The following is a 26,036-nucleotide window of genomic DNA, read 5'->3' on the forward strand; positions in this document are numbered from 1 at the left end:
TCACAGAGAATCATAAATGAGGACAAGAATATCTGCAGCGCTCACATGGGCCTTCTGGGGTTTTTCCAGCCTGCTCAGCAGGGCTGCTGCAGGATTACAGAAACGAACCAAGAGTTAGTTTCGTCTTATTTCACGTCCATTGAGAAACGAGACTAAAAGTTTAATGGGAAAAATACAAGATATTAAGTTTTTTGCAGCTTGAACGGTAATAAAATCTCACACAAACAAACAGGTTAAGAGGTGAGCAGATTGAATTAAATTGACTTTATTTCGATAACTTGTGTTGAATAAATTGAACAAAATTTGACTCAAACTAAATGTGAAGTTCTGAGTCTCAATCTTTCTAGTTTCAGGTAGAAAAACAAGCGAAACTACGGATTATAAATTTCTCCAGTATCCAAAAAAACCCCATTCTATCTGTAAAGTGAGTAGAAATGTAAATATTTCTCTCAGCGGCTGAAACTTGAACGCCTCGTCTGATCATCAGGTTCATCCTTCAGACTCAAACTGTAAGGGGAGATGTGTTCGCATACCAGACATGCCACTGAGGCTCTAACGCGCTTTTTATTCACGCCGGTCATCTGACCGTAGCATGATCGCCACGTTTAACAACCAGAGGCTGAGGACGCACACATTAAAACCGATTCGACACAAAGATAAACTCTGGAGTATTAGACAGCATTAATGTAATTCGTCTGGAGGAATGTATGTGTGGCGCTGCGTATGGGGGAGTTTAATCTCTTATATGTGTAGTAATCCAGGAAAAAAGCTCTTAGATTGCCAACCTTTCTCACCAGATTAGTGCCCCACTTTTTCCTTTCTGCCTCGCGCATAAGAAGCACATTCGGATGAGCAAAGATCCTTTTTAACATTCATCCGCAGTTACACCTGATTAAGTCAGAAAATAAAAAAAACTGACATCCTTACATCCTGAGAAATACGGATTCGTTTTCTTTAGATTTCTGTAGGCAGACACAAATACAAGATATCAGTACAGTTCCCATGGGAGCAGACTTCATTTCCCATGATGCAACAGTTGAGACTTGAGTCTGGGGAATGTCGACTGCTGCACATTCCTGCACACACACCTACTGTCTGCTCTATAACTGTTACAATCTGAGGATTTCACCACAATCCCATTCAAAATCAGAATCAGATTATTGGCAGGATTTCAGCTTCATAGCGTACAGACATGAAGCATTCAGTAAATATATAAATTACAATTAAGAACATAAAAGATAAAATGAACAATAATTGTAAAAACAAAATCTCACCAAGTATTTTTGAGTAGTTTCCAGTTCAAATATCTTAGTACAATGGAAATAAGACAAAACTAACATTTTCAGCAAAATATAGGCGTTTCCTTCAGGTCAAAAAGTCTTGGAATATTTATTTAAAAGTACTAGATCCACTGGCAGATTATTTCATTTATAACAAGTTAAAAAATCTCTACATCTATGCCCACATCACCAGGATTATTTAATTTAACCCGTTTAACAAACATTCACGGGCCACCTAAACTGAAAATGCCCCACAGTAACACAACATGTTAGTATATACAACCTAAAGTGGAAATATTAGTGTCTTAACTGATGAGAAGTGGAGCTGTTTTATAAATATGACAACAAAACCATGAACAAGTCAATTTGGTGCATTTTGAGTTATTTACAGATTCATAAAGTGTGGATTTTAAGCTTTCCAATTATGTCAAACACATGGAAATAACAAAAATAAGCAGCGAATTCATAACATTTTAGGGCTATTTGTAATTTAGAAGCACAATAAAAGAAAAATAGACATGAGTTACTTTGGCAGAAACTAAAATCATTTTCTTCACCATTAAATATAAAAATTATCCACCCAATTCTATCAATTGTATTTAAATAATTTAATTTAATAATTTTTAAATAAATAAAAATAACAATAGCTGTTGACATATGATGTCATATAAGCAAGCAAACTCATAAAAGACAAAGAACAGTTCTCACCAACTGGGACTCGTTCAAAAGAATCAAATAGAATCGACTCATCAATACTCTCCGATCATATTTATATTCCTGCAGTTGTTTCCTTTCCACCGGTATCTCCAGCTTTTCTTTTGAGTTTTCAAGCCACTTATTTATTATCATTTTTAATCACAATCCTTCGGTAAGCTAGCTGTAGCGTCGCGCTTTGAGATGACGTCACGGCAAATAAACGGCGGTTTACATGCAGTACCTCGCGGACCACTAGGGGCGCCCGCGGACCACCAGAAAAAAGATGCTCCATTTCTTTGTTTTCACATAAACTAATAAAATAAAATTGTAAAACTAATAAAATAAACTCATTTAAATTCCAGATATTCATTTAAATTCAATCAAAATTCCTTAAAAACTGTGAAACATCCATTAAGTTTACCGGAGATTGATATAAACTTTAGCATTCCTAGCAGCCAACATTTAGCTGGTCTCTATTTTTACAGTACTTACCAGATATTATAACTTATTTTTCACTTTGTTGCCATTTCTTTTTTCTTCTGAATATATAAACACATCACATAAACATCTTAAAGTATTTAACCCAGCTGAAGCAACAGGACAACTCGAGAACAACTTCCTTTCTCACTTCAAAATAAGATAAATACAGGCTGCTGAGCTTAAAGCACTTATTATGCCTTCATAATGACAGCTTACATTCACTTCACCAGACAAAGTCAAGTCCTGACTGCAGCTGCAAGACATTTAAATGTCCACTTTCAACAGCTTTACATGCCAGACAGTATAAATACAATTTATTGAGTTTACAGTAACTTTACCACTGAAGCGTATTAACAGCTGTTAGGTCTGATCTAATGGTTAGCATAATTAAATGTTATATTACTTCTGGCTGTTGGTGTTTGCTGACTGTCTACCCTAACAGAGACATCTGAAGCATTAATATGTTGTGATATAAGGTTACACAAATCTCAAATATGTCACTTTTCCCGCTTAAATTATATATTTGGCTAGTTGTGGAAAGACTAGCACTAGCTTAACGTTTAGACATGTGCTTACTATAAATAAATGCATGGTTAAACTTTTGTCTTCCAAGTGTTTCTATAAATACTAAAGAAATGCAAAATAAAACTGAGATTCACCACAAGCTCCATGTTAATCATTACCAAGACTCCTGCTCTCTGTCGTCCCACAGAAACAAGCCGATGGGAGCAGTTGTGGCGTTCAGTTTGTTTATAAAGACAACAACACAGGAGACATTGTGGCACCTGGATGCGACACACACACACACACACACACACGCCCCCCCCCACACATACACAAGTTTGCGTAGCTATCTTTGCGGGGACTTTACATTGACTTCCATTCATTTCTTCAGCCTTACCCTTACCCTAACCCTAACCAAAACTCAATTCACACCTTAGTCCTAAATCTGACCCCTGACCCAAAAACAGCGTTTCCCCTTGTGGGGACCAGGCTTTGGTCCCAACAAGGAGCAGTGTGTCCCCACAACGTAGTATGTCAGGAAAAAGGTCCCCACCAGGTATTAGAAACAAACGCACACCCACACACACCCCCACGCACACACACAGTGGAGAGAGACTAAACTGCATCTGAGACGTGTTGAAACGTTTGTTTCTTTCTCAGCAAGGAAACAAAAACTATCCTCTCTAATGTCAGAGGTCAATAATACAACCCATAAATTTTATTAATGCAAACTGAAGACTGTGTATGTAATATATTTACTAATTTATATTTACGTACTGGTTTGGAAAAACTAGAATTATGAAACTCCTTTGTAGAAGTCCATGCTTGCCAGTCTGGATCAGGTGTGGTACAGAGGCTCCATCTAGTGGTGAATAGAAGAAATGTAGACAGATACACACACACACATACACACACGCACACACACACACCCCACACGCACTAACTAGGGATGAAGTCAACGCTATAAAATAGACGTTACGTTGAGAAGAAGTTGCAGCTTATAGGATGAAAAGTACAGTTTACGTTGCCATAATCTGAAGTTGCTGCAACATTATGAACCCAAAGGAAGGTCAGCTGGCTACTAAATATACTGAATGAAAGGGTTTTTCCATCAGTGTCTTTTCTTCCCTCATAAAACAGGCATATTTAATATTTAACTTGTGATAGACTGGTTCAGGGAGTAGGAGGCGTAATTCTCCTTGGCACTAATTGTCTGTAGTGGAGATAATTAGCTTTTGTGGTAGTGCCAAAATGGTTTTCAATTTGTATTTTTATGTATATAAAAATATATTATAATTATATTTTATCTCTGGTTTTCAGTGCTTAGTTGAAATAAACTCAAAGGTAGTTTAAAAAGGTCAAACAGGATGCAGTTATGGGGCAGTACGTCTAATTCTTCACACTCAATAAATCAAAAGAAAGTCCAAAGTATGACCACAGGAGTGTGGATTCTTTGAGAAAAGCCAAATGAATCAAAGCTACCATTAAAAGGTTCATTTAAGGAATCAGTTTAGTGTCAACATGAATTTATTTAACAATAAATAAGATAAAAAGGTCAGATACAAAATAAAAACTGAGATGGATTATTTAAAAAACAACCAACAGAGGTTTCAGTGCTTTGTAATGTGGAAGAGGAAAACTAGCTTGTAGCCATTGTTGGCTCTGGGACTGAATGAGGAGCGTTTGCTGCTCCTCTTCCTCCCCAGTAATTCAAGGAATGTAAAAGCTAAGAACTAGAATTACAAGAAGTTGATTCATTTATATGAACATAATCTTCTTCCTGCAGCCAGTTTATCTGAGACAAAACAAATTACAAAACAAATTACAAATCAAGCCATTAACTAAAAGTATTTGAACAGCGAGATCTGATATTCAACAAACCACACTTCAATAAATAATAAAATAGTAAAAGAAGAAATTAAAAACACTGAAACTATTTATTCATTCATAGTATTTGTGTGTTATATAAACCAGTAATTGATTTTTAACCTAACAAAGCAAACATAAATATTCTGTTTTCACTAAACCACTTATAAAAAAAAAATCACAATATTTACATGTGATAGAACCTCATCTGCACACGGATAGAACAGCAATATCTGGTCCGACAAAGAGAAAAATGTAAATAAATATCAGATGAATAAAATCCTTCTGAGCAGTGATAGCATCTATAGTTGAACAGAAACAGGAAGGGGCAGCACCCAAACAAACTCTAACATCAATAAAACAACAAATAACAGAACAAAGTAGCACAAATCACCATTAAACCATACAATGGACCAGGATTATTAAATAAATAACAATTTCCTTGTTCTAAAAATAGAGTAATGCAGCTGAAGGTGACTTTATATTAACTAAACAACAAGGCAGTTTGCACCATCAAAAATAACTAACTAGTGGGCGTGCCGTGGTGGCGTAGCGGTTAGCGCGACCCGTATTTGGAGGCCTTGAATCCTCGACGCGGCCGTCGCGGGTTTGACTCCCGGACCCGACGACATTTGCCGCATGTCTTCCCTCCTCTCCTTCCCCGTTTCCTGTCAGCCTACTATCATATAAGGGACACTAGAGCCCACAAAAGACCCCCTGGAGGGGTAAAAAAAATAAATAAATAACTAGAGTCACTCAAACTCCAATATAAACATATAGGACGACCAAGCAGAGCCATAAAGATCTCTGAGCTACGAAGAAACGACAACAAAGATGGAGACTAAATAAACTATTTCAAGTTAACAAACTCAGCAGTCGCTTCACCATAATATGAAAATAAGGAGAAAAGACCAAATCCAGCATATAGAGGCTGAGTGAATCTGGTCTGGACTCTGTGGAGGAGAGTCATGGTTTCAGAGACGCTGTAGAAAAACAGAATACCTGCTCTGTGATCCAGGTACACTCCTATTCTGGAGGAAACTGGACCTGGTACTGGAGTATTAATAAGGTTATGATAAAAAGTGTAGCTGTCTGTGGTACAATTTAATGACCAAGATTTGTCATTGAATCCAAACTCACATTCATTTGATCTCCTTGCTCTGCCAATGTTTTTATTTGAAACTACGACTTCAATTCCTCCTCCGCTCCACTCCACCTCCCAGTAACAACGTCCAGTCAGACTCTCTGTACTCAGGATTTGACAACAACCAGTGAATCTTTCTGGATGATCAGGATAAAACTGTTGTTCTTCTACCCTTGTTACTTTTCTGTTCCCCTCAGACAGTAACAGAAATCTGTTTGCTGTATTTGGATCCAAGGAGATTTCTTGTGAATATTTTAGGAATTCAGCTCGGGTCTTTGGTTCTGGTTCTGTCAGTGAACTCTCAGCCTCAGTGAGTCTTGTTGAGATGTTTGTCCATGTGTCTCTCAGGATTTTCTGTAGTTTATCTCTGAGCTCTGACACAGCTGCTGTCACGTCCTCAAAGTGTCTCAGAGGACGGATGTTGATGCTGGATGAGTGTGTAGACTCACTGAGTGCTGGCAGTGAGGGGTAGTTGAGGAGAAACTGGTTGTGATCCTCTGTGTGTGAGAGCTGCTCCAGCTCAGCGTCTTTCCTCTTCAGCTCAGTGATCTCCTGCTCCAGCTTCTCCTGAACATCTTTGACTCGACTCACTTCAGTTTCCTGCTGGGATCTGATCTGCTGCTTCACATCAGAGCTTCTTTCCTGGAGGAGACGGATCAGCTCAGTGAAGATCTTCTCACTGTCCTCCACTGCTTTATCAGCAGAGACATTGATGGCCTCCACCTCCTGTTGAAGCAGCTTCACATCTTTCTCTTGGTCCTGGATTCTCTGATGGATTTGTTGTCGACTCTTAAAACCAGGATTCACCAGCTCGTGTTTCTTTAATGGTGGAGCATCGTAGTGAGGTTGAAGATGATTCTCACAGGAAGAGCAGGACTTGACAGCTTTCATCTTCCTCTCAGTGCAGACATCACAGGCCACATCTTCAGGTCCAGCATAGCAGTGATCAGCTGGAGCAGCTTGTAGTCCAGTCCTCTTCAGATCCTCCACTAGTCCTGCTAGCATGATGTTTTTCACAAGGATAGGCCTAAATCTGAACATTTTTCTGCACTGAGGGCAGCTGTGGATTCTCCTCTGATGTTCTTCATCCCAGTAGGTTTTAATACAGTTCTTACAGTAACTGTGTCCACAGGGAATAGTCACCGGATTCTTTAGTAGATCCAAGCAAATGGAGCAGGAGATTTCCTCCCGACAAACTCCTCTCTGAGCCATTTGACCTCTCAGCAGCAACGACGTTTAAATCAGACGACTGTTGACTCTCAGCAGGTCTTAATTACTCACAGGCTTTATAGATGAGTAAAGAAATGTTGAAAATCTGGAATATCTGTCTCAAAGCAGGAAGAAGACGTGTTTTAAGACTGACTCATTTCCAAAAGGTGTGTTTAACTCTTGAGTATATTTCCTGAAAGAGTTTAGCCTAAACATATTCATACCCCTAGGAAATGTAGAATAAAAATATTTTATTTAACAAAACAGTTTGTTTCTGATATGAAACATAGAAACTTATCAAAGCTTTCTTTTGGAACAAGATAAACAATTTAATATTCACTGTGATGACTACACACAGTTTAACACAGATAGTTGAGATAATTTCTTTTCAACCATAAAAGAATCTCACATTAAATGCTGTATTCATGTGTCTTTTAAAAGCATTTCTAATTTGCTATAATGGTGGCCAAAGATCTACATCCCCAAACCGCTGCTCACTCCGAGGGCCCGTTCAGCACCAAGCAACATGATCCGAATAAACATCCTGGGTTTCAGACGCCGCAATAGAAACATTAATAAAAAGCCCAGGAACATTACAGGTTCCTGAGAAAAAGAAACACTCAGGAAATACAATTAAAATCAACTTCTGAATAAAACGTGACCTCTGAACCTCCAACTGAACAACTCAAAGTAAAAGAAATCTTCTGAAGCAAGTAAACAAGGTAAGTCTCCACGTTTAATTTAAACAAACTTTAATAGATCGTCACATTTGTATAAGTTACATTACAACATTATGTTTCTTGTTTCTGGTCAAACAAGTCCAGCAGGACCGATCCAACAGAATCAACACTCAAACACACCTCAGCGTTTGAACTTTGTGTCACTCATAGAGACTTTAAGTATGTCTGAAGTCTTTTCAGCAGGATGGTGCTGGAAACAGGTCAGTTTCTCCCACAGTTTGGTCATTTTCACAGCTTCTCCCAACCTCCATGTTTCACTTGTAAAGCACATTTGTCCTAAGAATCACTTTGGGTGAGATCTAAACTTCCTGTCTGTGTTTGTGAGCGAATGTGTCCAATGTAAGTCCGCTTTCTGTATCGATGGGAAGTCTCTTGTTTCATTGGGACTCCGATTCTTTTGTGAATATGTGAGGTGTGTGTGGTAAAGAATCCCAATGAAAAGTCTCTTTAGAGCAGAGCAGTTTGCTTATGGTTTTTATGTAACACTTTGTTTGACAGGGTGTGGATACGCCTGACATGACCCTGTCATGAACATGAAGGAGTCTTTATGAATGTCTATGACTGATGTCATGAAGCGTCATTCAGTAAAAAATGACACTTTTAACAAAAAGTTGCTTTAAAAGTTGCATTAAAAGTCCATTAAAAGTGGCAACTTTTCATTAAAGTGTCATTATTGACACTTCATAACAACAGTCATTTATTCATAAAGACTCCTTCATGTTCGTTTCATGTCAGGTTTATTCACACCCTGTCAAATAAAGTGTTACCAGTTTTTATTCTTTACTTCCTGTTTGTTGTCTGGACCAATGTTCTCCCAGAGTCATGACAACTCGCTCACATACATCCATTCAACAAAAACTCACTCATTTCCACATACGTGCCTTTTCCCTGGTCATGCAGGCAGGATTCTGGTTACAGGTTTTGTTTTTGTGCCTTTTTGCATGTAGGCAACCAGCTCATTTACTTATTAATCCTGAAATGTCATGTCAATGGAATATAAATAAGTAAAAGAAGATGGTTCAATAATCAACTAGACATGTTTTTGGTAAGAGTTTATTCAAATAAGTTTTTTTTAAACAAACTAAACTAAGAATTAAGATTTCAATAAAATTTACACTTTGTGTCCAAAAACAATTCTTAGTTACAGCTTAATGTTTAAGCAAATCAAAGTAGATCTTAACACTTTTTATTCCATTTCAGGTTTTTGATTTGCATAGATAAACAAATGCTGAAAAATAATGTTTTGTGACTTTTTTAAAAACAAAGACAGATTTGTTTTTGCCAGGGGTCTGACGCCACTAAAGATGATAAACGTGATTGAAAATCTTAAGTGTACTTATTGATTTTAAGCTTCATTTCATTGAAGGTACAAATGAATTTGATCAAAATTTACTTAATTTACACAGAACATTTTCATATATCAATCAATTTCACAGCTTACCAAAATAAAACGTAATTCGATCACTTATGAGTAAATTAAATTGAATCTAAATTCTCATTTACATCATTTACACTTTTCCCAGTGAGTGATAGTTTATTAAAAGTCATATGAAAAAATAAATCACATCTAAAACTGACCAGTGTCTGTGCATTTAGACACCAAGTCTGCATTACTGACAATTTAATGTTCTTCACTTTGAAATATTAAAGCCTGAATCACACATGGCAGGAAAAACCAAATAAGATTCAGCAGAGATTCACTCAAAACACTGAATCCGCAAAGCATTTTTAGAAAAAGTACATTTATTATAATTTAACTCCAGGGTCCGGTCACGTGTTCGTGACCACAGTCGATCTGTTCATTGGTTTTTCTACATCAGAGGGATTTTATTCAGACAGATGTAAGACTCCATGTGACGCCGCATGCAGTCGGCTCAGTTTCCCGACACGTCATAGATTTAATCATTAACAGGATAAACACAGTCTCAGTCTCAGTCTTCACACAATATAACAATCAGAACTAAACAATACAATGGACCACTGATTACTAAAAAAGAAAAAAGTGATTAACCTTCATGATTGTATTTTTGTCTAAAAACAGAGTCTAATGGAGCAGAAGTTGGCTTCATGCTAACAGAACCGCAGAACAGTCTGGACTGTCAAAAATAACTCGCTATGATAAAGTTTAATTTGAGAGACGGGACAAGACCCAACATCAACATCAACAAAAAACAATGACGAAGTGGCTCCATAAAGACAGCTGATCTGAGCAGTGAAGAAATGACATTGAGTTTACAGTGAATGAGACTTAAGGACAGATTTTAACCTCAGATCATTGCTGACTATTTAACCTTAATGAACTCAGCAGAGGAGTCAACATAAAACAGCCAGATCCCAACATGTAGCGGCTGAGTGAATCTGGTCTGGACTCTGTGGAGGAGAGTCATGGTTTCAGAGACGCTGTAGAAAGACAGAATACCTGCTCTGTGATCCAGGTACACTCCTAGTCTGGAGGAAACTGGACCTGGTACTGGAGTTTCAACTCTGTTGTGATAAATTGTGTAACTCTTTGTTCGGCAGTCAAATGACCAAGACATGTCATTCATTCCAAACTCACATTTCTCTGACAATCCTGCTCTGCTGATGTTCTTGTATGAAACTGCTACTCCAACTCTGTCTCCTCTCCACTCCACCTCCCAGTAACAACGTCCAGTCAGACTCTCTCTGCTCAGGACCTGAAAGTGACCAGTGAATCTGTCTGGATGATCTGGATAAAACTGTTTTTTATTCTTTCTCGTTACTTTTTTGTTCCCCTCAGATAATAGCAGCTTTGTGTTCACCGTGTTTGGATCCAGACTGATTTCTTGTGAATATTTTAAGAACTCATTTCTGGTTTTTGGTTCTGGTTCTGACTTTAAAGCCTCCACCTTGCTGACTTTAACGGACCTGTTTGTACGAGTCTTTGCCAGAAGATCCTGCAGTTGATCTCTGAGCTTTGACACAGCTGCTATCACATCCTTGAAGTTTTTCCAAGGATGCATATAGATGCCCTGTGAGTGTACAAACTCACTTAGGTCTGGCAGGGAAGTGTAGTTCAGGAGAAACTGGTTGTGATCCTCTGTGTTTGAGAGCTGCTCCAGCTCAGCGTCTTTCCACTTTAGGTCGGCGATCTCCTCCTTCAGCTTCTCCTGAAGATCTTTAATTTGGCTCACTTCAGTTTCCTGCTGGGATCTGATCTGCTGCTTCACATCAGAGCTTCTTTCCTGGAGGAGACGGATCATCTCAGTGAAGATCTTCTCACTGTCCTCCACTGCTTTATCAGCAGAGACATTGATGGCCTCCACCTCCAGTTGAAGCAGCTCCACTTCTTTCTCTTGGTCCTCTATATTCCGCTGGATTTGTTGTCGACTCTCCTGGAGCTTCTTCTTTTTCTCAGCCATTTCTGCTGCAGCTGGGACTGTTTCATGACCTTTATGGTCATCCATTAAGCAGAGGTAACAGATACACTGCTGATCAGTACGACAGAAGATCTTCATCACCTCATCATGACGAGAGCAGATGCTGTGTAGCGGCTCTTTGGGTGGATTCACCAGCTTGTGCTTCTTTAATTCAGGGTCGTCATTGTGAGTTTCAAGGTGATTCTCACAAAAGGAATTCAAACAAACCAGGCAGGACTTGACAGCTTTCATCTTCCTACCAGTACAAACATCACAGACCACATTTTCATGTCCAGCATAGCAGTGATCAGCTGGAGCAGAGTGGAATCCAGTCTTCTTCAGATCTTCCACCAACTCTGCTAATATGACGTTTTTCACCAGGACAGGCCTCGGTGTGAATGTTTTCCTGCACTGAGGGCATTTATAGACTTTCTTCTCATCTGTGTCCCAGGATTGTTTAATACAGATCATGCAGTAGCTGTGTCCACACGCAATAGTCACAGGATCCGTCAGGAAATCCAGACAGATGGAGCAGGAGATTTTCTCCAGCCGACCTCCTCTGTGAGCCATTTCACCTCTCAGTAACAGCGACTGAGTGAGTTTCTCTGTCTTAAAGGTTTAATGACTGAACTTTAATCTGAACTTGTGTTTCTTTCAGTCAGACTTTGAGTTCTGCCACTATTGTTTATTGGTTGGGCAATATAAATCAAAGTGAAGAAAGTGGAGCTTGTGGTGTTTTATAGCAGGAAGAAGATAGACTCGCATGACTTTAGTTATAGGAAGAGAGGTACAGTATTTCATACCAGAAACTGAATGCTTATTTCTTTAACAGTAGCAGCTTTTGTCCCATGTTTTGTGTTTTTTTTTTTATTTTTAATGTTTAATTAATTTTTTAACTAAAAAGAAACAAACTGCAGATCCTATTAGATCAGCAACTACAGAACATTTACCTGCCACTTTGCTGCTCTTGCACAGGATTTGTTTCCATTGTGGGACAATAAATTATATTTATATTCTATTCTAAAGCCACACCTGTTACTAAAACCTTAAATAAAGGAACCTGCAGCAGAACTTTAACATCTTTGATTTACAAGCTGATGATCCAGTTTGCAGAGCTTTGGTCTCCATGTGAGCAACAATCAGCCACAGTATCAGGGAAAACTTCCTCATTGCCAGTAATGAGGAAGTTTAGTACTTGACTTTTAGATACATAGACTAGAAGTTGCTTTTCATTCTTGTTTCCTGCTTTGTGATGTTCTGTTGTTTTGTAATTTGATGCTTCCTGAAGAGCTTGGTGTTGAAAATGAGAATTTGTTCTCAGCCAACTAACTTGGTAAAATAAAGGTCAAAGAAAATAAACTGGATCAAAGAGGGATTTTTGTGAAGCACTTATGTTTGATTATTAACCTTTTTTCAAAGTTTTATCTAATCTACTTATATAAATAGCTAATCAGCTCTTTAGTGTTGAAATTGCTGCAGTTCATTTGGACTGGGTGGATGACGACGGCTGCAGAATGTCATAAATGACGGTGGTGGAAGAGTTTATCAGGTAGTTTATTATTAATCTGGTCTTCGTGTCATGCTATCATGTTTTGTCTTTGATAAATGTGTCTTAGCCAACACACTGAAGGTTTTCTCAGGAGAAATAAAGATCCAGAAAGTCTCACTCATTATTATTAACCTTATTATTTTTCTCGATCCCACGGTTTCTATTAAAAGGTTTTGCTCCAATGTTGGGATCAAAGAACTCAATATACTGTTATCTGGAGAGTCACTCACTTACGGTAATAAATTAATTGATCAAATTAATTGATCAAATTATTTTATTTTGTTTTATATCCTTAGGATATAAAACAATAAAGGATCCAATAAACCTTTCCCTTTGAGGAATAGATTGGCCATACATTTGCAAACGGTATTTGTACAAGATACCTGCAAGACTTTCTGTTACAGAAATTGTGTATTGACAAAGGTAAAAGCTAAAATATCTTTATTTTATGTTTAAAACCACAGGAATTAGGATTCAGTAAAGTTCTATGGAGCATAGGAAGATATTTACTCGTTTTGTTTTCCTAAATTCTGCCACCCAAACCTGTCGAGGATCCTAGACCTTCATCAGAAATAAAGACCCCTCCTAGAGTGACCACAAAACTTATTTGCTGGATTCTGCGAAGACATTTTCAGTCTTAAAGAGAATATTCCACCCAAATGAAATGGGAGACTGGTTGCAGGGCCTAATCTGTGAAACATTTATCCTTTTTGATCGGCCATTCCCATTCTTAAAAAAAAAAGAATCACGCGGTAAGCATGAATCGGCCCCACCTCCCCGAAGTCCAAGTGAAAAAACCAGTTGCGGCCTCCCAGTCTCAATACAAAGTATTACTGGTGACCCATTATCTTTCCAAAACTACTTTGGGGTTCCTTTAGGGTTCTTGGAGGGGATAGGAGTGGGCTACCGAGGCTCTTTTTAATCGGGCAATCCTGCTCTTCAAACCTTTATCCAGAGTGAATGCCTGGGAAAACTGAAGCAGAGGGATCAGCCACACTTCAGGCCTATTCTTAGTGACTGCCTACTAACCCTTAATGATACTTTCCCTGAAGTGTCTGGGGTGATTTCTGGGGCTGCAAAGAAAAAGGTGGTCTTGTTTTGATCATGCAATCCCGTTCTTTAAAATCGAACCCGGCATGACCACGTGGGACACTCCAGCCAAAGCAGACGGCTAAAAGGCTCCAGAACTTTGGTTTTCAATGCAGAGTGTGGAACATCGGCCTCTGCTACCATTTGAGGCCAATTTTCCACACAACTCTGGGGGGAATTCAGGGACTCGGGGCTGGGGTATGACGACCCCAAAGGGTTTATTGAGATCATCTGGCCCTGGAGAGGGTTTGCATGTAAACTTGGTCGTACAGGGCCGGCTGTCAGATCAGGACGAGAAGAATAAGTTCATTGTTAGGTCTTTATGACCTCTGACCCTGTAATGACAGAGGGTGACAAGAAAGGTCAACCCTCTGGCTGAGAAATAAAGTCCCTTCAGTGAGTCCCTTTGCTTAAGGTTAATGTCTTTAAGGTAAAGTATAACTGCTCATTTATCCACTCAGTTATTGTTTTCTTTCTGACAGGTTTGTTGATTGATTCTTTTTACCCTTTTATGTTGAGTTTTGCTGCCACCAAGTGGCCAAATTGAGTTTAGTTGATTTGATTCATGGTCAAGATTTCTGTTGCTGAAAGGATTAAATGTAGCTCAACGGGTCAATTGCTTTTAGTAACAGATATTACAAAAGTCCGTTTCTCCACAAATAAAATTAGAAATAAAAGCAATATAAAACCATTTAGAAAGGTGTCATCTCTGTTTTTATTGTGCTACTGTTTACTGGTATGAAAGATTTATTAAAATATGCTAAATGTCAGATAAATTCAGGTAATGCACATATTTAACAACAAAATATCACATTGATATAATCATGAAAGTAAAACAAAAGGTCAATCATGACAGTTGCATAAAGTCTCATATGGAGAAAATACAAAGCATCATCTTAATGAATCCAATCAATGCAGTTTACTGAATAACTCAATTCATTACCAGGTTTTCTCTACATAATCAGGAGAAATTTCGCTTCTCAGCTAACTCTAGAAATGTAAGGCCATCTTCCTCAGATGACTATTTCAGCTTAATAAACTTAGCTGAAGATCCATAGTAAAGTCTAATCCCAGCATACAGAGGCTGAGTGAATCTGGTCTGGACTCTGTGGAGGAGAGTCGGGGTTTCAGAGATGCTGTAGAAACACAGAATACCTGCTATATGATCCAGGTACACTCCAAGTCTGGAGGAAACTGGACCTGGTACTGGAGTTTTAATGTTGTTATGATGAAATATGTAACTATTTCTGGAACAGTGACATTCTAAAGACCAAGATTTTTCATTGGATCCAAACCTACATTCATCTGACAATTTTGATCTACTGATGTTCTTGTATGAAACTGCAACGTAAACTCCTCCATCTTTCCACTCCACCTCCCAGTAACAACGTCCTCTCAGACTCTCTCTACTGAGGACCTGAAGAAAAACAGTGAATCTGTCTGGATGACCAGGATAAGACTGTTGTTGGTCAATTGATGTTACTTTTCTGTTCCCCTCAGATAATAACAGATTCATGTTTGCCGTGTTTGGATCCAGAGTAATTTTTTGTGAATATTTTAAGGATTCATCTCTGGTCTTTGGTTCTGGTTCAGTCAGTAAAACATGCACATTAGCAATCTTAAGTGAGATGTTTGTCCACAAGTCTCTCAGGATGTCCTGTAGTTTGTCTCTGAGCTCTGACACAGCTGGTGTCACGTCCTCAAAGTATCTCAGAGGATGGATGTTGATGCTGGATGAGTGTGTAGACTCACTGAGTGCTGGCAGTGAGGGGTAGTTGAGGAGAAACTGGTTGTGATCCTCTGTGTGTGAGAGCTGCTCCAGCTCAGCGTCTTTCCTCTTCAGCTCAGTGATCTCCTGCTCCAGCTTCTCCTGAACATCTTTGACTTGACTCACTTCAGTTTCCTGCTGGGATCTGATCTGCTGCTTCACATTAGAGCTTCTTTTCTGGAGGAGACAGATCAGCTCAGTGAAGATCTTCTCACTGTCCTCCACTGCTTTATCAGCAGAGACATTGATGGCCTCCACCTCCTGTTGAAGCAGCTTCACATCTTTCTCTTGGTTCTGGATTCTCTGATGGATTTGTTGTCGACTCTCCTGGAGCTTCTTCTGCTTCTCAGCTCTTTCTGTTGCAGCTGGGACTGTTTCATGTCCTTTATGTTCATCCATAGTGCAGAGATAACAGATACACTGCTGATCAGTACGACAGAAGATCTTCATCACCTCATCATGACGAGAGCAGATGTTTCGTTGGAACTTCTTTGTGGGATTCACCAGCTTATGTTTTGCCAAAGCTGGAAATTCATAATGAAGCTGAATATGTTTCTCACAGTAATTAACAAAACAAACCAGACATGACTTGACAGCTTTCCTCTTCCTCCCAGTGCAGACATCACAGGCCACATCTTCAGGTCCAGCATAGCAGTGATCAGCTGGAGCAACGTGGAGTCCAGTCTTCTTCAGATCCTCCACCAACTCTGATAAAATTGTACTTTTTCTCAATGCAGGTCTTCTTCTGAAGTTCTCTCTGCACTGAGGGCAGCTGTAGATTCTCCTCTGATCTCCATCCCAGTATCGTCTAATACAGTTCATGCAGTAGCTGTGTCCACAGGGAATAGTCACCGGATCCTTCAGTAGATCCAGACAGATGGAACAGGTGATCTTCTCCAGCTGCGTTGTTCTCTGCGCCATTTTGCTTCTCAGCAACAATGACTGTGTGAGTTTTATGTCATAGGGTTAGGGTTAGGTTTAATTAGTTTGAACTTTAGTCCAGTCATGTGATTCATTCAGTTAAACTTTGAGCTCTGCCATTATTGTTTTGCCCTGTGATATCTAAAGGGTTGGGCAATAAACATAAGGCTGAACAAAAGTGGGTCTCACTGGTTTGAAGCAAATCAAACAGGCAAACTGTAATTTTGTCGCATGAAACGTTTCCTTGTTTTGTGCCTCTAATAAGGCACAAACCCAACCGAGAGGTTGTGCCATTCAGTTTAATCAATATTCAACAAGTTGAACAGAGAGTCCACATTGTGTCATTACACAATCAAGCAGATAAATACATGCAACACAGTTATATTATGAACATGAACAGTTCACCCACTCGTGCGTAATCAAATGTCTCAGGGTTTTGATATTGATCTGGAGGCTGAATCTGCACCCTGCAGCCCCACTGGACTCTGGAATTACAAACGGGAGCTAAAGTTTTGAAATCAGGGAACATTTTTCAAATTGAAGTGATCAGAAGTCAGCAAGATTGTATGAGTGAAGGAGGATGCTCTTCTTCTGCGTCAGACACGCTCCAAAGCCTCCACAGCTCAACATGCTGTCAGCTACTGGACAGCGAGATGCATTTAGCTCAGGGTCCAGTTCAGAGAGGATTCTCAGCTGGGATTAGTCCTAAATTAGTTTAAAATGTAGATCCAGATTTCATGATCACTTTCTCTTATTCTGACAGCAGTTTGTCAGTTATAAAAAACCAAGTAATCCCCAGATAAAAAGGTAATTCTTAACATTAAAAACAAACTGCTCTTCAAATTAGACCAACAACTGCATAAAGGAACTATTCAAAGAACAGTCTGTAAAGCCACACCTGTAACTAAGCACTGAACCTCAATTAATGTGACTTTTGAACCTGTAGCGTCACGTCTGACTGAAATTTAGGTCAGGCAGCCATTGCTATCATCCATTTACAAGTTGATGATCTTGTTTACAGAGCTACGGTCTATGTGTGCAACAACAGGTACAGAACCAGGGAAAGCTGCTTCAGCTCTATAATTCACATCTGAATTAGATGGGAAGTGGTGCTGCTCTCAGCTGGGTCGTCCCCAGACTCTGTCTTCCTCATCAGCTGTGAGTTAAACCCCAAAGAGAGAAAAAGAACAGCCAGGATGTTTAGATGCTAAAAGAGAAACAATTACTTTGGTATTAAATCTTGTTCAAAAGTATACATTTCTATACTCGGACCATTTACAGCATGTCTCTCTCTAGTCGAGTTTTATTCTCTCAGAGGAAAAGTTTCCACACGTCAGGAAGTCCATTTAGTAGATGTTGGTTTTGTTTGGATCTAAATACAACTCAGAAATAAATGTTCCTAATGATGAAGTTTAACTGATTTTCAATCACGACCCATTCGTGCTTTCCTTCACAGGTCCTGACTTTAGTCAGCTTGTTCTAGCCCAAAACTGGTAGTTGCACATTTTTGTCCACAAGATGGCAGCGTTACAAAGCAGAGGGTGCCTTTTCCAAGGATTGGTTCAAATGAAGTTATGTATTGCAAGAAGATTGATGCACTTGAAATACCATGAGGTATGTTGTGTCAGCCATGTTGGTTAATTTTATTGAATTAAATATTTGTTGATTAAATAACTACAATAAAGATTTCTGGAACATTAATTCCAGGAACTAAAGACGATGAGTCATGTGAAATTGATATTTGTTATACAAATATCTAAGAGCATTAGATTCTAAATTTATTAGGACTTTTAAAACTAAGAGCAGAAAAAACATAAAGATTTAGAAATAAAAACGCCTAAAAACACATTAATACAGAGAGGAAAATGAACATCACTTTTCAATAACAACCTAAGCTAATTTTAGGGATTTACAGAGTTTTTTTATTTTAAAACATTTCCCAATGAATACATTTACAGCCCCAAATCAATGAATATAAACATTTTAAGAACGTGACCACTTGTCTGCTCAAAATGCTCTGTAACAATATTTGTGTCTGAATAAAGCAGACAGTGAGTCTTGTTCTGTACAGTTCTACTTTTAAATTAATTTCTACAATCAGGTTCAGCCAGAATTTGTCCAGTAAAGCAATGACTGATATCCTGATTAATGATCATGTGGATTAGAACAACATTTACATGTCTTACTTTGTCAGACCAAATGTAATTATTTAAGGAGAATCAAAATGAGCATTGATAGCCTCCATGGCAGGAAGAGGCACCACTGAAACCAACCCCACCATCAATAAAACCCCAAACAGGATCACAAAGTAGCTACATAAAGAAAGGTGATTCTCTGAGCAGTGAAGAAATGGCAGTCGTGATGTTTCTTCATCAATGCCAGAGACTAAAGAAACTGAAACTAAAATACACACCTTCAACTAAATTTCAGATCTCTGCTGACTATTTCGGTTTAATGAACTTTGAAATGGAGTCGGCATGAACATAAACTCCAGCATGCAGAGGCCGAGTGAATCTGGTCTGGACTCTGTGGAGGAGAGTCATGGTTTCAGAGACGCTGTAGAAAGACAGAATACCTGCTCTGTGATCCAGGTACACTCCTATTCTGGAGGAAACTGGACCTGATACTGGAGTGACAATGTTGTTGTGATGAAAAGTGTAACTGTTTCTGTCACAATATAATGACCAAGATTTGTTATTAAATCCAAATAAACACTTATCTGATCTTCCTGCTCTGTTGATGTTTTTGTATGAAACTGCTACTCCAACTCCAGCTCCACCTCTCATCTCCACCTCCCAGTAACAACGTCCAGTCAGACTCTCTCTACTAAGAACCTGATAATAATAATCACTGAATCTGTCTGAATGATGGGGATAAGATTGTTCTTGGTACACAAATATTACTTTTCTGTTCCCCTCAGATAAAACTAAATTTTTGTGTACTGTGTTTGGATCCAGAGTGATTTCTTGTGAATATTTTAAACATCTAGCTCTGTTACTTTCTTCTGGTTCTGCCAATAAAACATCCACCTCAGTGACCTTCAGTTCGATGTTTGTCCATGTGTCTCTCAGGACGTCCTGTAGTTTGTCTCTGAGCTCTGACACAGCTGCTGTCACGTCCTCAAAGTGTCTCAGAGGACGGATGTTGATGCTGGATGAGTGTGTAGACTCACTGAGTGCTGGCAGTGAGGGGTAGTTGAGGAGAAACTGGTTGTGATCCTCTGTGTGTGAGAGCTGCTCCAGCTCAGCGTCTTTCCTCTTCAGCTCAGTGATCTCCTGCTCCAGCTTCTCCTGAACATCTTTGACTCGACTCACTTCAGTTTCCTGCTGGGATCTGATCTGCTGCTTCACATCAGAGCTTCTTTCCTGGAGGAAACGGATCAGCTCAGTGAAGATCTTCTCACTGTCCTCCACTGCTTTATCAGCAGAGACATTGATGGCCTCCACCTCCTGTTGAAGCAGCTTCACATCTTTCTCTTGGTCCTGGATTCTCTGATGGATTTGTTGTCGATTCTCCTGGAGCTTCTTCTGCTTCTCAGCTCTTTCTGTTGCAGCTGGGACTGTTTCATGGCCTTTATGTTCCTCAATATTGCAGAGATAACAGATACACTGCTGATCAGTACGACAGAAGATCTTCATCAGCTCATCATGACGAGAGCAGATGTTCTGCTGAAGCTTATTGGTGGGATTCACCAGTTTGTGCCTCTGTAAAGGTGGAGCATCATAGTGAGGTTGGAGGTGATTCCCACAGTAAGAAACTGAACAGGATAAGCAGGACTTGACAGCTTTCCTCTTCCTCCCAGTGCAGACATCACAGGCCACATATTCAGGTCCAGCATAGCAGTGATCCGATACAGCAGCTTGGGATTCAGTCTTCTTCATATCATCGACTACAGAAGCTATCATGATGTTCTTCTTTGGGAAAGGCCTCGGTATGAAGGCTTTCCTGCATTGAGGACAGTTGTAGATTCTCCTCTGATCTTCTCCATCCCAGTCGTCATTAATACAGTCCATACAGTAACTGTGTCCACAGGGAATAGTCACCGGATCCGTCAGTAGATCCAAACAGATGTAGCAGGACATAGATTCTAAGTCTATCTGAACTCCTCTCCAAGCCATTTTGCCTCTCAGCTACAATGAAAATGTTTGACTCAGACAACCTTGACTGTCAACAGGTGCAAGCTACACCCACTTAAAAAATATGTGGATAAACTGGAATCACTATTTCATAGCAGGAAGACGATATATTTTCAGACGGACTGATTTCCTGAAGGTACATTAACCCTTTCTGGTGCCTTTTTCCGCATACGTGATAAAGAGGAACGATTCTAGGTTCTGATCCTTAGTTGTTCCCACCTACCAGTCACTTTTTAAGTTCTATATAAAGTTAAAGTAAGAGCTCACATATCAAATATTCAAAAATGAAATTTGCCAATGAAAACCTTTTCACAGTTTTGTGAATGATGCATTAAACTGAGTGGACTGAATTCACATTAAAGCAAACTAACAAAAACAACTCCTGAGCAACTCAGACTCCTGAAACTGAACAAACAAGAGCTAAACAAACTATGTTTCTTTAATTAACCCAAACAGACTACAATAGGCTATCACAGTTGTTCCGGTAATATTCCGACACCAGGCAGCTTCAGTAGCCCATCCATCACTTCAACACACCCTGAGTCTTTGACCTCAGCCTCAGTGTAAGTATTTCTGATGTCTTCTGCCTTTCAGCAGGAAGGTGCTGGAGACGAGATTCTGGCTCCGCAGGTTGATTTATCTGCAGATGTAGCTCAGAGATTACATGTTATCATGATGTTTCTCCCATCCTGACTAAAGCCTTCCTCTCATCCCCACACATGGACATGTCCCTCAGTGTCTCTTGACTGGTTGCTTCACCAGTGTTTTCTAACAATGAACAAATAAAGGAAAAGTCAGATTTATGTATCATTTATACTGTGTGTGTGTAGATAGGTATGTAGGGGTGGACAGATGTGTGCACCTTGGGTATATACTTTACAGATTTATTCTTCTATGCATTCTGTTAAAGTAGATGCATTGATTGATATACATTTTATAAGGGATTTTCTTTTTTATATGTTCAAATGTGTGTGTTTGCACACATGTATGTATACATATATAGATGCACATATTTATGTTATTGTTAATGTGGACATGCTTGACACAATGGTCATGTCTGGAATGAATCAATAAATGAAATTAAACCTGGTTCAGCAGAGTGAGGGGGGATAGAGAGTCTTTATGGGAGTCAAGGAATGATAACATTTTATTTCTATGTCTTTACCCGCTCCTCAGTTATCAGCAGTAATATCTTTATTGGCATGGCAGCAGGAAGCCCTTCTTGTAATCACTGACCAGCATTTTGGATGTTTTCTCTGGTATTTTGGTGGAATAAAATCTGGTGATCAGCTCCAAGTCCTGATTGAGGCTGGAAGGCCTCAATGCCATCACCCTAATCCTTATTCCTGGTGACAATCTCTGGTTTACTTAACAGCACCATAAACAACCAGTCAGCTCATTAGAGATATTTATTCTTTATACATAGAAATTAACGTTTTCTGAATTTTAGTACCAGATTAGTGCTTAAAGTGTGTTACTCTGTTCTTCTAAATATGGTTATAAAAATAATTGCTTAGATATAAACATGAAACTGTGAGAATAAACAACATTCACACAGTAAATTACACACCAAAGACTTGAGGGAAACTGAATTTGAAATGTGCAGCCCAGCAGCTCTCAAGTCCAGACAGGCATTCAAAATAGTTCAAATAAAATATCACCTGTGCTGCTTATTAACTGCTAACTCACTAAAAACTCCAGACAAAACCTTCTACGAAGCATAAACAAATCCTTTCAATCAGAAAAACCATCAGAGATATAAAAAACATATTTTAATGTCAGTTTAGAAAATGTAACTCTTAGGAACCTATTAAAATTGCATCCTTTATTTAAAAAAATGTAATCTTACTTTAAATTTGATGAGATTGTTTAGTTGTCCGTCGATATCTGTCCTGTAGCACGGCCAAAAGAAATAGTTAAAAACCTTCAGGCTGATACTTTCATCATAAAAGGTCAGTAGTGGCCGGAGTGGCTCAGACCGGCCTATTCAAAGTAATCCATTATTAAAATCACGTAATTATAATCTTACATGTTAAATCTACAAACACGCATTGTTCTGTAAACCCTTGCAGTTCAAAGTGTTATCTAAAATATTCCAGGTAACATTTGCATCACAAATGTGTAGATTTATGTCAACTGGAGTACAAATCTCAAACATGTTTCCTTTTCAACAATATCAGAATCCATATTTAGGTCAAAGGTCAACACTAGCCCCACAAACACAGACGTCTCCCACCAAGAGATAAAAACAGGAAGAAAAGAAAAACCAGCAAACAGCAAAACCAAAACGAAGAAAAAAAAGAAACAAACAGAAAAACATGAAAAAGTGGAACTATTAAAGATATTACTGGTTTCTAGGACTGAGGAAACAATCATGTTCACGGTGATGATGAGGCGATAATAGAGGTCGACACAAAAATCCTGCTGTGTTTTTAGGATAAAAGCAGAATAAAAAACAAACAAAACAAATGCAGCTATATATATATATAAATATAGTATATATAATCATAAAAATATAGTAAAGAGAATAATTCCATTTCAGCCAAAGCAGAACAGATTTAAATGATCTCTAGAGATCTTAAGTTCCTAATTACATCAACATTTGCAGCCAAACACCATTGCATACAACAATTCACTTTAAGAATATTATTACTTGCCAACACAAAATAAAATATAAACCACAAAAACTTTAAGATTATATTTTTGTCCACATATCTGCTTTTTCATTTCAACAACCAGTTTGACCCAGAATCTGATCTGTGCTGTAAAATTCTCTTGATTGATGAGGATAATTAGTTTCTATCTGCAGACCTGAATATGCAACATTTGATTTGACAAAACAAATATGAATATAATTAGTTTAGGTGGACAAAATCCTCCTGAGCAGTGACTGTCTCCATGGCTGAACAGAAACAGGTAGGGGCAGCACCCAGACAAACTCCAACATCAACAAAATAACAAACAAGATGATAACGTATCTCCATAGAGACAGCTGATCTCTGAGCAGAGAAGCTCTCAGCAACAATGATAGAAACTACAGAAACTGAAACTAAAACACTGTTTTTAACCAATTGGACCTCAGATCACTGCTGACTATCCAGGTTAATGAACTCAGCAGAGGATCCATAATAGTAAATCCCAACTCCAGCATATAGAGGCTGAGTGAATCTGGTCTGGACTCTGTGGAGGAGAGTCATGGTTTCAGAGATGCTGTAGAAACACAGAATACCTGCTCTGTGATCCAGGTACACTCCTATTCTGGAGGAAACTGGACCTGATACTGGAGTTAAAATGTGATTGTGGTGAAATATGTAACCGTCTAAGTCACAATATAATGACCAAGATTTGTCATTGGAACCAAATGCTTCGGTTCTGCTGATGTTCCTGTTTGAAACTGCTACAGCAACTCCTCTGCCTCTCAGCTCCACCTCCCAGTAACAATGTCCAGTCAGACTCTCTGTACTCAAGATCTGAGAAAAAAAATCACTGAATCTGTCTGGATTAATAGAATAAGGTTGTAGTTCATGATTTGATTCTACCTTTCTGTTCCCCTCTGACAATAACAGAAATCTGTTTGCTGTGTTTGGATTCAGAGTCATTTCCTGTGAATATTTTAAAAATCCAGCTCTGGTCTTTGGTTCTGGTTCTGAAAGAGCTTCAGTGATTGCCAGTTCAACGTTTCTACATGTGTCTCTCAGGACATCCTGTAGTTTATCTCTGAGCTCTGACACAGCTGCTGTCACGTCCTCAAAGTGTCTCAGAGGATGGATGTTGATGCTGGATGAGTGTGTAGACTCACTGAGTGCTGGCAGTGAGGGGTAGTTGAGGAGAAACTGGTTGTGATCCTCTGTGTGTGAGAGCTGCTCCAGCTCAGCGTCTTTCCTCTTCAGCTCAGTGATCTCCTGCTCCAGCTTCTCCTGAACATCTTTGACTCGACTCACTTCAGTTTCCTGCTGGGATCTGATCTGCTGCTTCACATCAGAGCTTCTTTCCTGGAGGAGACGGATCAGCTCAGTGAAGATCTTCTCACTGTCCTCCACTGCTTTATCAGCAGAGACATTGATGGCCTCCACCTCCTGTTGAAGCAGCTTCACATCTTTCTCTTGGTCCTGGATTTTCTGATGGATTTGTTGTCGACTCTCCTGGAGCTCCTTCTGCTTCTCAGCTCTTTCTGCTGCAGCTGGGACTGTTTCATGGCCTTTATGTTCATCCATAGTGCAGAGATAACAGATACACTGCTGATCAGTACGACAGAAGATCTTCATCACCTCATCATGACGAGAGCAGATCCTCTGCTGAAGGTTATTGGAGGGATCCACCAGCTTGTGTTTCTTTAATCCAGGAACATCATAATGAGGTTGGAGGTGATCTCTACAGTAGGAAGCTGGACATGATAAACAGGACCTGACAGCTTTCCTCTTCCTCCCAGTACAGACATCGCAGGAAACATCATCAGGTCCAGCATAGCAGTGATCAGCTGGAGGAGATTGGAGTCCTGTCTTCTTCAGTTCCTCCACCAACTCTGACAACATAAAGCTTTTCTCCAGGTTAGGTCTCGGTATGAACTCTTTCCTGCACTGAGGGCAGCTGTGGATTCTCCTCTGATCTTCTTCATCCCAGTGGTGTTTAATACAGTTCATACAGTAGGTGTGTCCACAGGGAATAGTTACCGGATCCGTCAGTAGATCCAAACAGATGCAACAGAAGAATTTTTCTTTGTTCAGATGATCTCCTCTCTCAGCCATTTTCCCTCTCAGTTCCTGGGATGTTTGAATTTCAACTGTTCACTAGTAAAGTTGGCTTAAACTCTGATCAACACAACATGTCTCTGCAGCGAATGTTTATGGTTACACCCACTGCCTTATTAAACATGAGGAGGGAACAGAAAGTATGTTCTTTCAAGTCCAGACAGGTAGGTAGCTCAAGTGAACAGAAAGCTTTGGTTTTATTCAACTCGCCTTTCTGCTGCTTTTTAATTGTTGATATACTCTAAACTCCCTGAATTAAAGCTCTGAGCTCAATTTATTGGAAGTAACCTTTCTACGTCAAAATAACGAGATCGTGTCATTATTCTCATCCTGGAGATTCTACCTCATCAGTAAGAGAATAAAATTTGAAGGAGTAGATTCTGACTGTTGTTTAAATTTAATTAAGCAGGGAAAATACAGAAAACATTACAGCTGAAAGAAACCAGTGTCCTGCCATTAGAATACATGTCTGGGTCATTCTTTGATTTTTTTCAGAACTACTGAATCCTCCAGAGGGCAAAACAAAATC

At 39.2% G+C, this 26,036-nt stretch overlaps 4 protein-coding genes across 4 annotated transcripts; all 4 read right to left on the reverse strand.

Annotated features, from left to right (window-relative positions):
• LOC116733247 (E3 ubiquitin/ISG15 ligase TRIM25-like) lies at positions 1–26,036 on the reverse strand. Its single transcript, XM_032584028.1, has 3 exons — positions 24,887–26,036; positions 6,624–6,747; positions 1–86 (listed from the first exon to the last, which is right to left on the reverse strand). Exons 1-3 carry the CDS (start codon positions 25,502–25,504, stop codon positions 1–3), a joined length of 828 nt encoding a protein of 275 aa, XP_032439919.1. The 5' UTR covers positions 25,505–26,036.
• Positions 8,957–12,234, reverse strand: LOC116732995 (tripartite motif-containing protein 16-like). Its single transcript, XM_032583615.1, has one exon. The coding sequence runs from the start codon at positions 11,864–11,866 to the stop codon at positions 10,202–10,204; it is 1,665 nt and encodes a 554-aa protein (XP_032439506.1). The 5' UTR covers positions 11,867–12,234; the 3' UTR covers positions 8,957–10,201.
• Positions 14,661–16,647, reverse strand: LOC116732994 (tripartite motif-containing protein 16-like). The gene has a single exon (XM_032583614.1). It carries the CDS (start codon positions 16,621–16,623, stop codon positions 14,956–14,958), a length of 1,668 nt encoding a protein of 555 aa, XP_032439505.1. The 5' UTR covers positions 16,624–16,647; the 3' UTR covers positions 14,661–14,955.
• Positions 18,523–23,829, reverse strand: LOC116732993 (tripartite motif-containing protein 16-like). Its single transcript, XM_032583613.1, has one exon. It carries the CDS (start codon positions 20,739–20,741, stop codon positions 19,065–19,067), a length of 1,677 nt encoding a protein of 558 aa, XP_032439504.1. The 5' UTR covers positions 20,742–23,829; the 3' UTR covers positions 18,523–19,064.

The sequence above is a fragment of the Xiphophorus hellerii genome, chromosome 14 (genome assembly GCF_003331165.1).
Source record: "Xiphophorus hellerii strain 12219 chromosome 14, Xiphophorus_hellerii-4.1, whole genome shotgun sequence".
Taxonomy (NCBI): Eukaryota; Metazoa; Chordata; class Actinopteri; order Cyprinodontiformes; family Poeciliidae; genus Xiphophorus; species Xiphophorus hellerii.

Excerpts from the sequence above, each read along its gene's own strand:
- LOC116732995 (XM_032583615.1), bottom strand. The coding sequence starts at position 11,866 with ATGGCTCACAGAGGAGGTCGGCTGGAGAAAATCTCCTGCTCCATCTGT.
- LOC116732993 (XM_032583613.1), bottom strand. The coding sequence starts at position 20,741 with ATGGCTTGGAGAGGAGTTCAGATAGACTTAGAATCTATGTCCTGCTAC.
- LOC116733247 (XM_032584028.1), bottom strand. The coding sequence starts at position 25,504 with ATGGCTGAGAGAGGAGATCATCTGAACAAAGAAAAATTCTTCTGTTGC. Across the intron at positions 6,748-24,886 it reads TCCAGGAGAGTCGACAACAA|ATCCATCAGAGAATCCAGGA; the intron begins ATCCATCAGAAA and ends AGTCGACAACAA. Across the intron at positions 87-6,623 it reads GATCTTCACTGAGCTGATCC|CAGCCCTGCTGAGCAGGCTG; the intron begins GTCTCCTCCAGG and ends GTAATCCTGCAG.
- LOC116732994 (XM_032583614.1), bottom strand. The coding sequence starts at position 16,623 with ATGGCGCAGAGAACAACGCAGCTGGAGAAGATCACCTGTTCCATCTGT.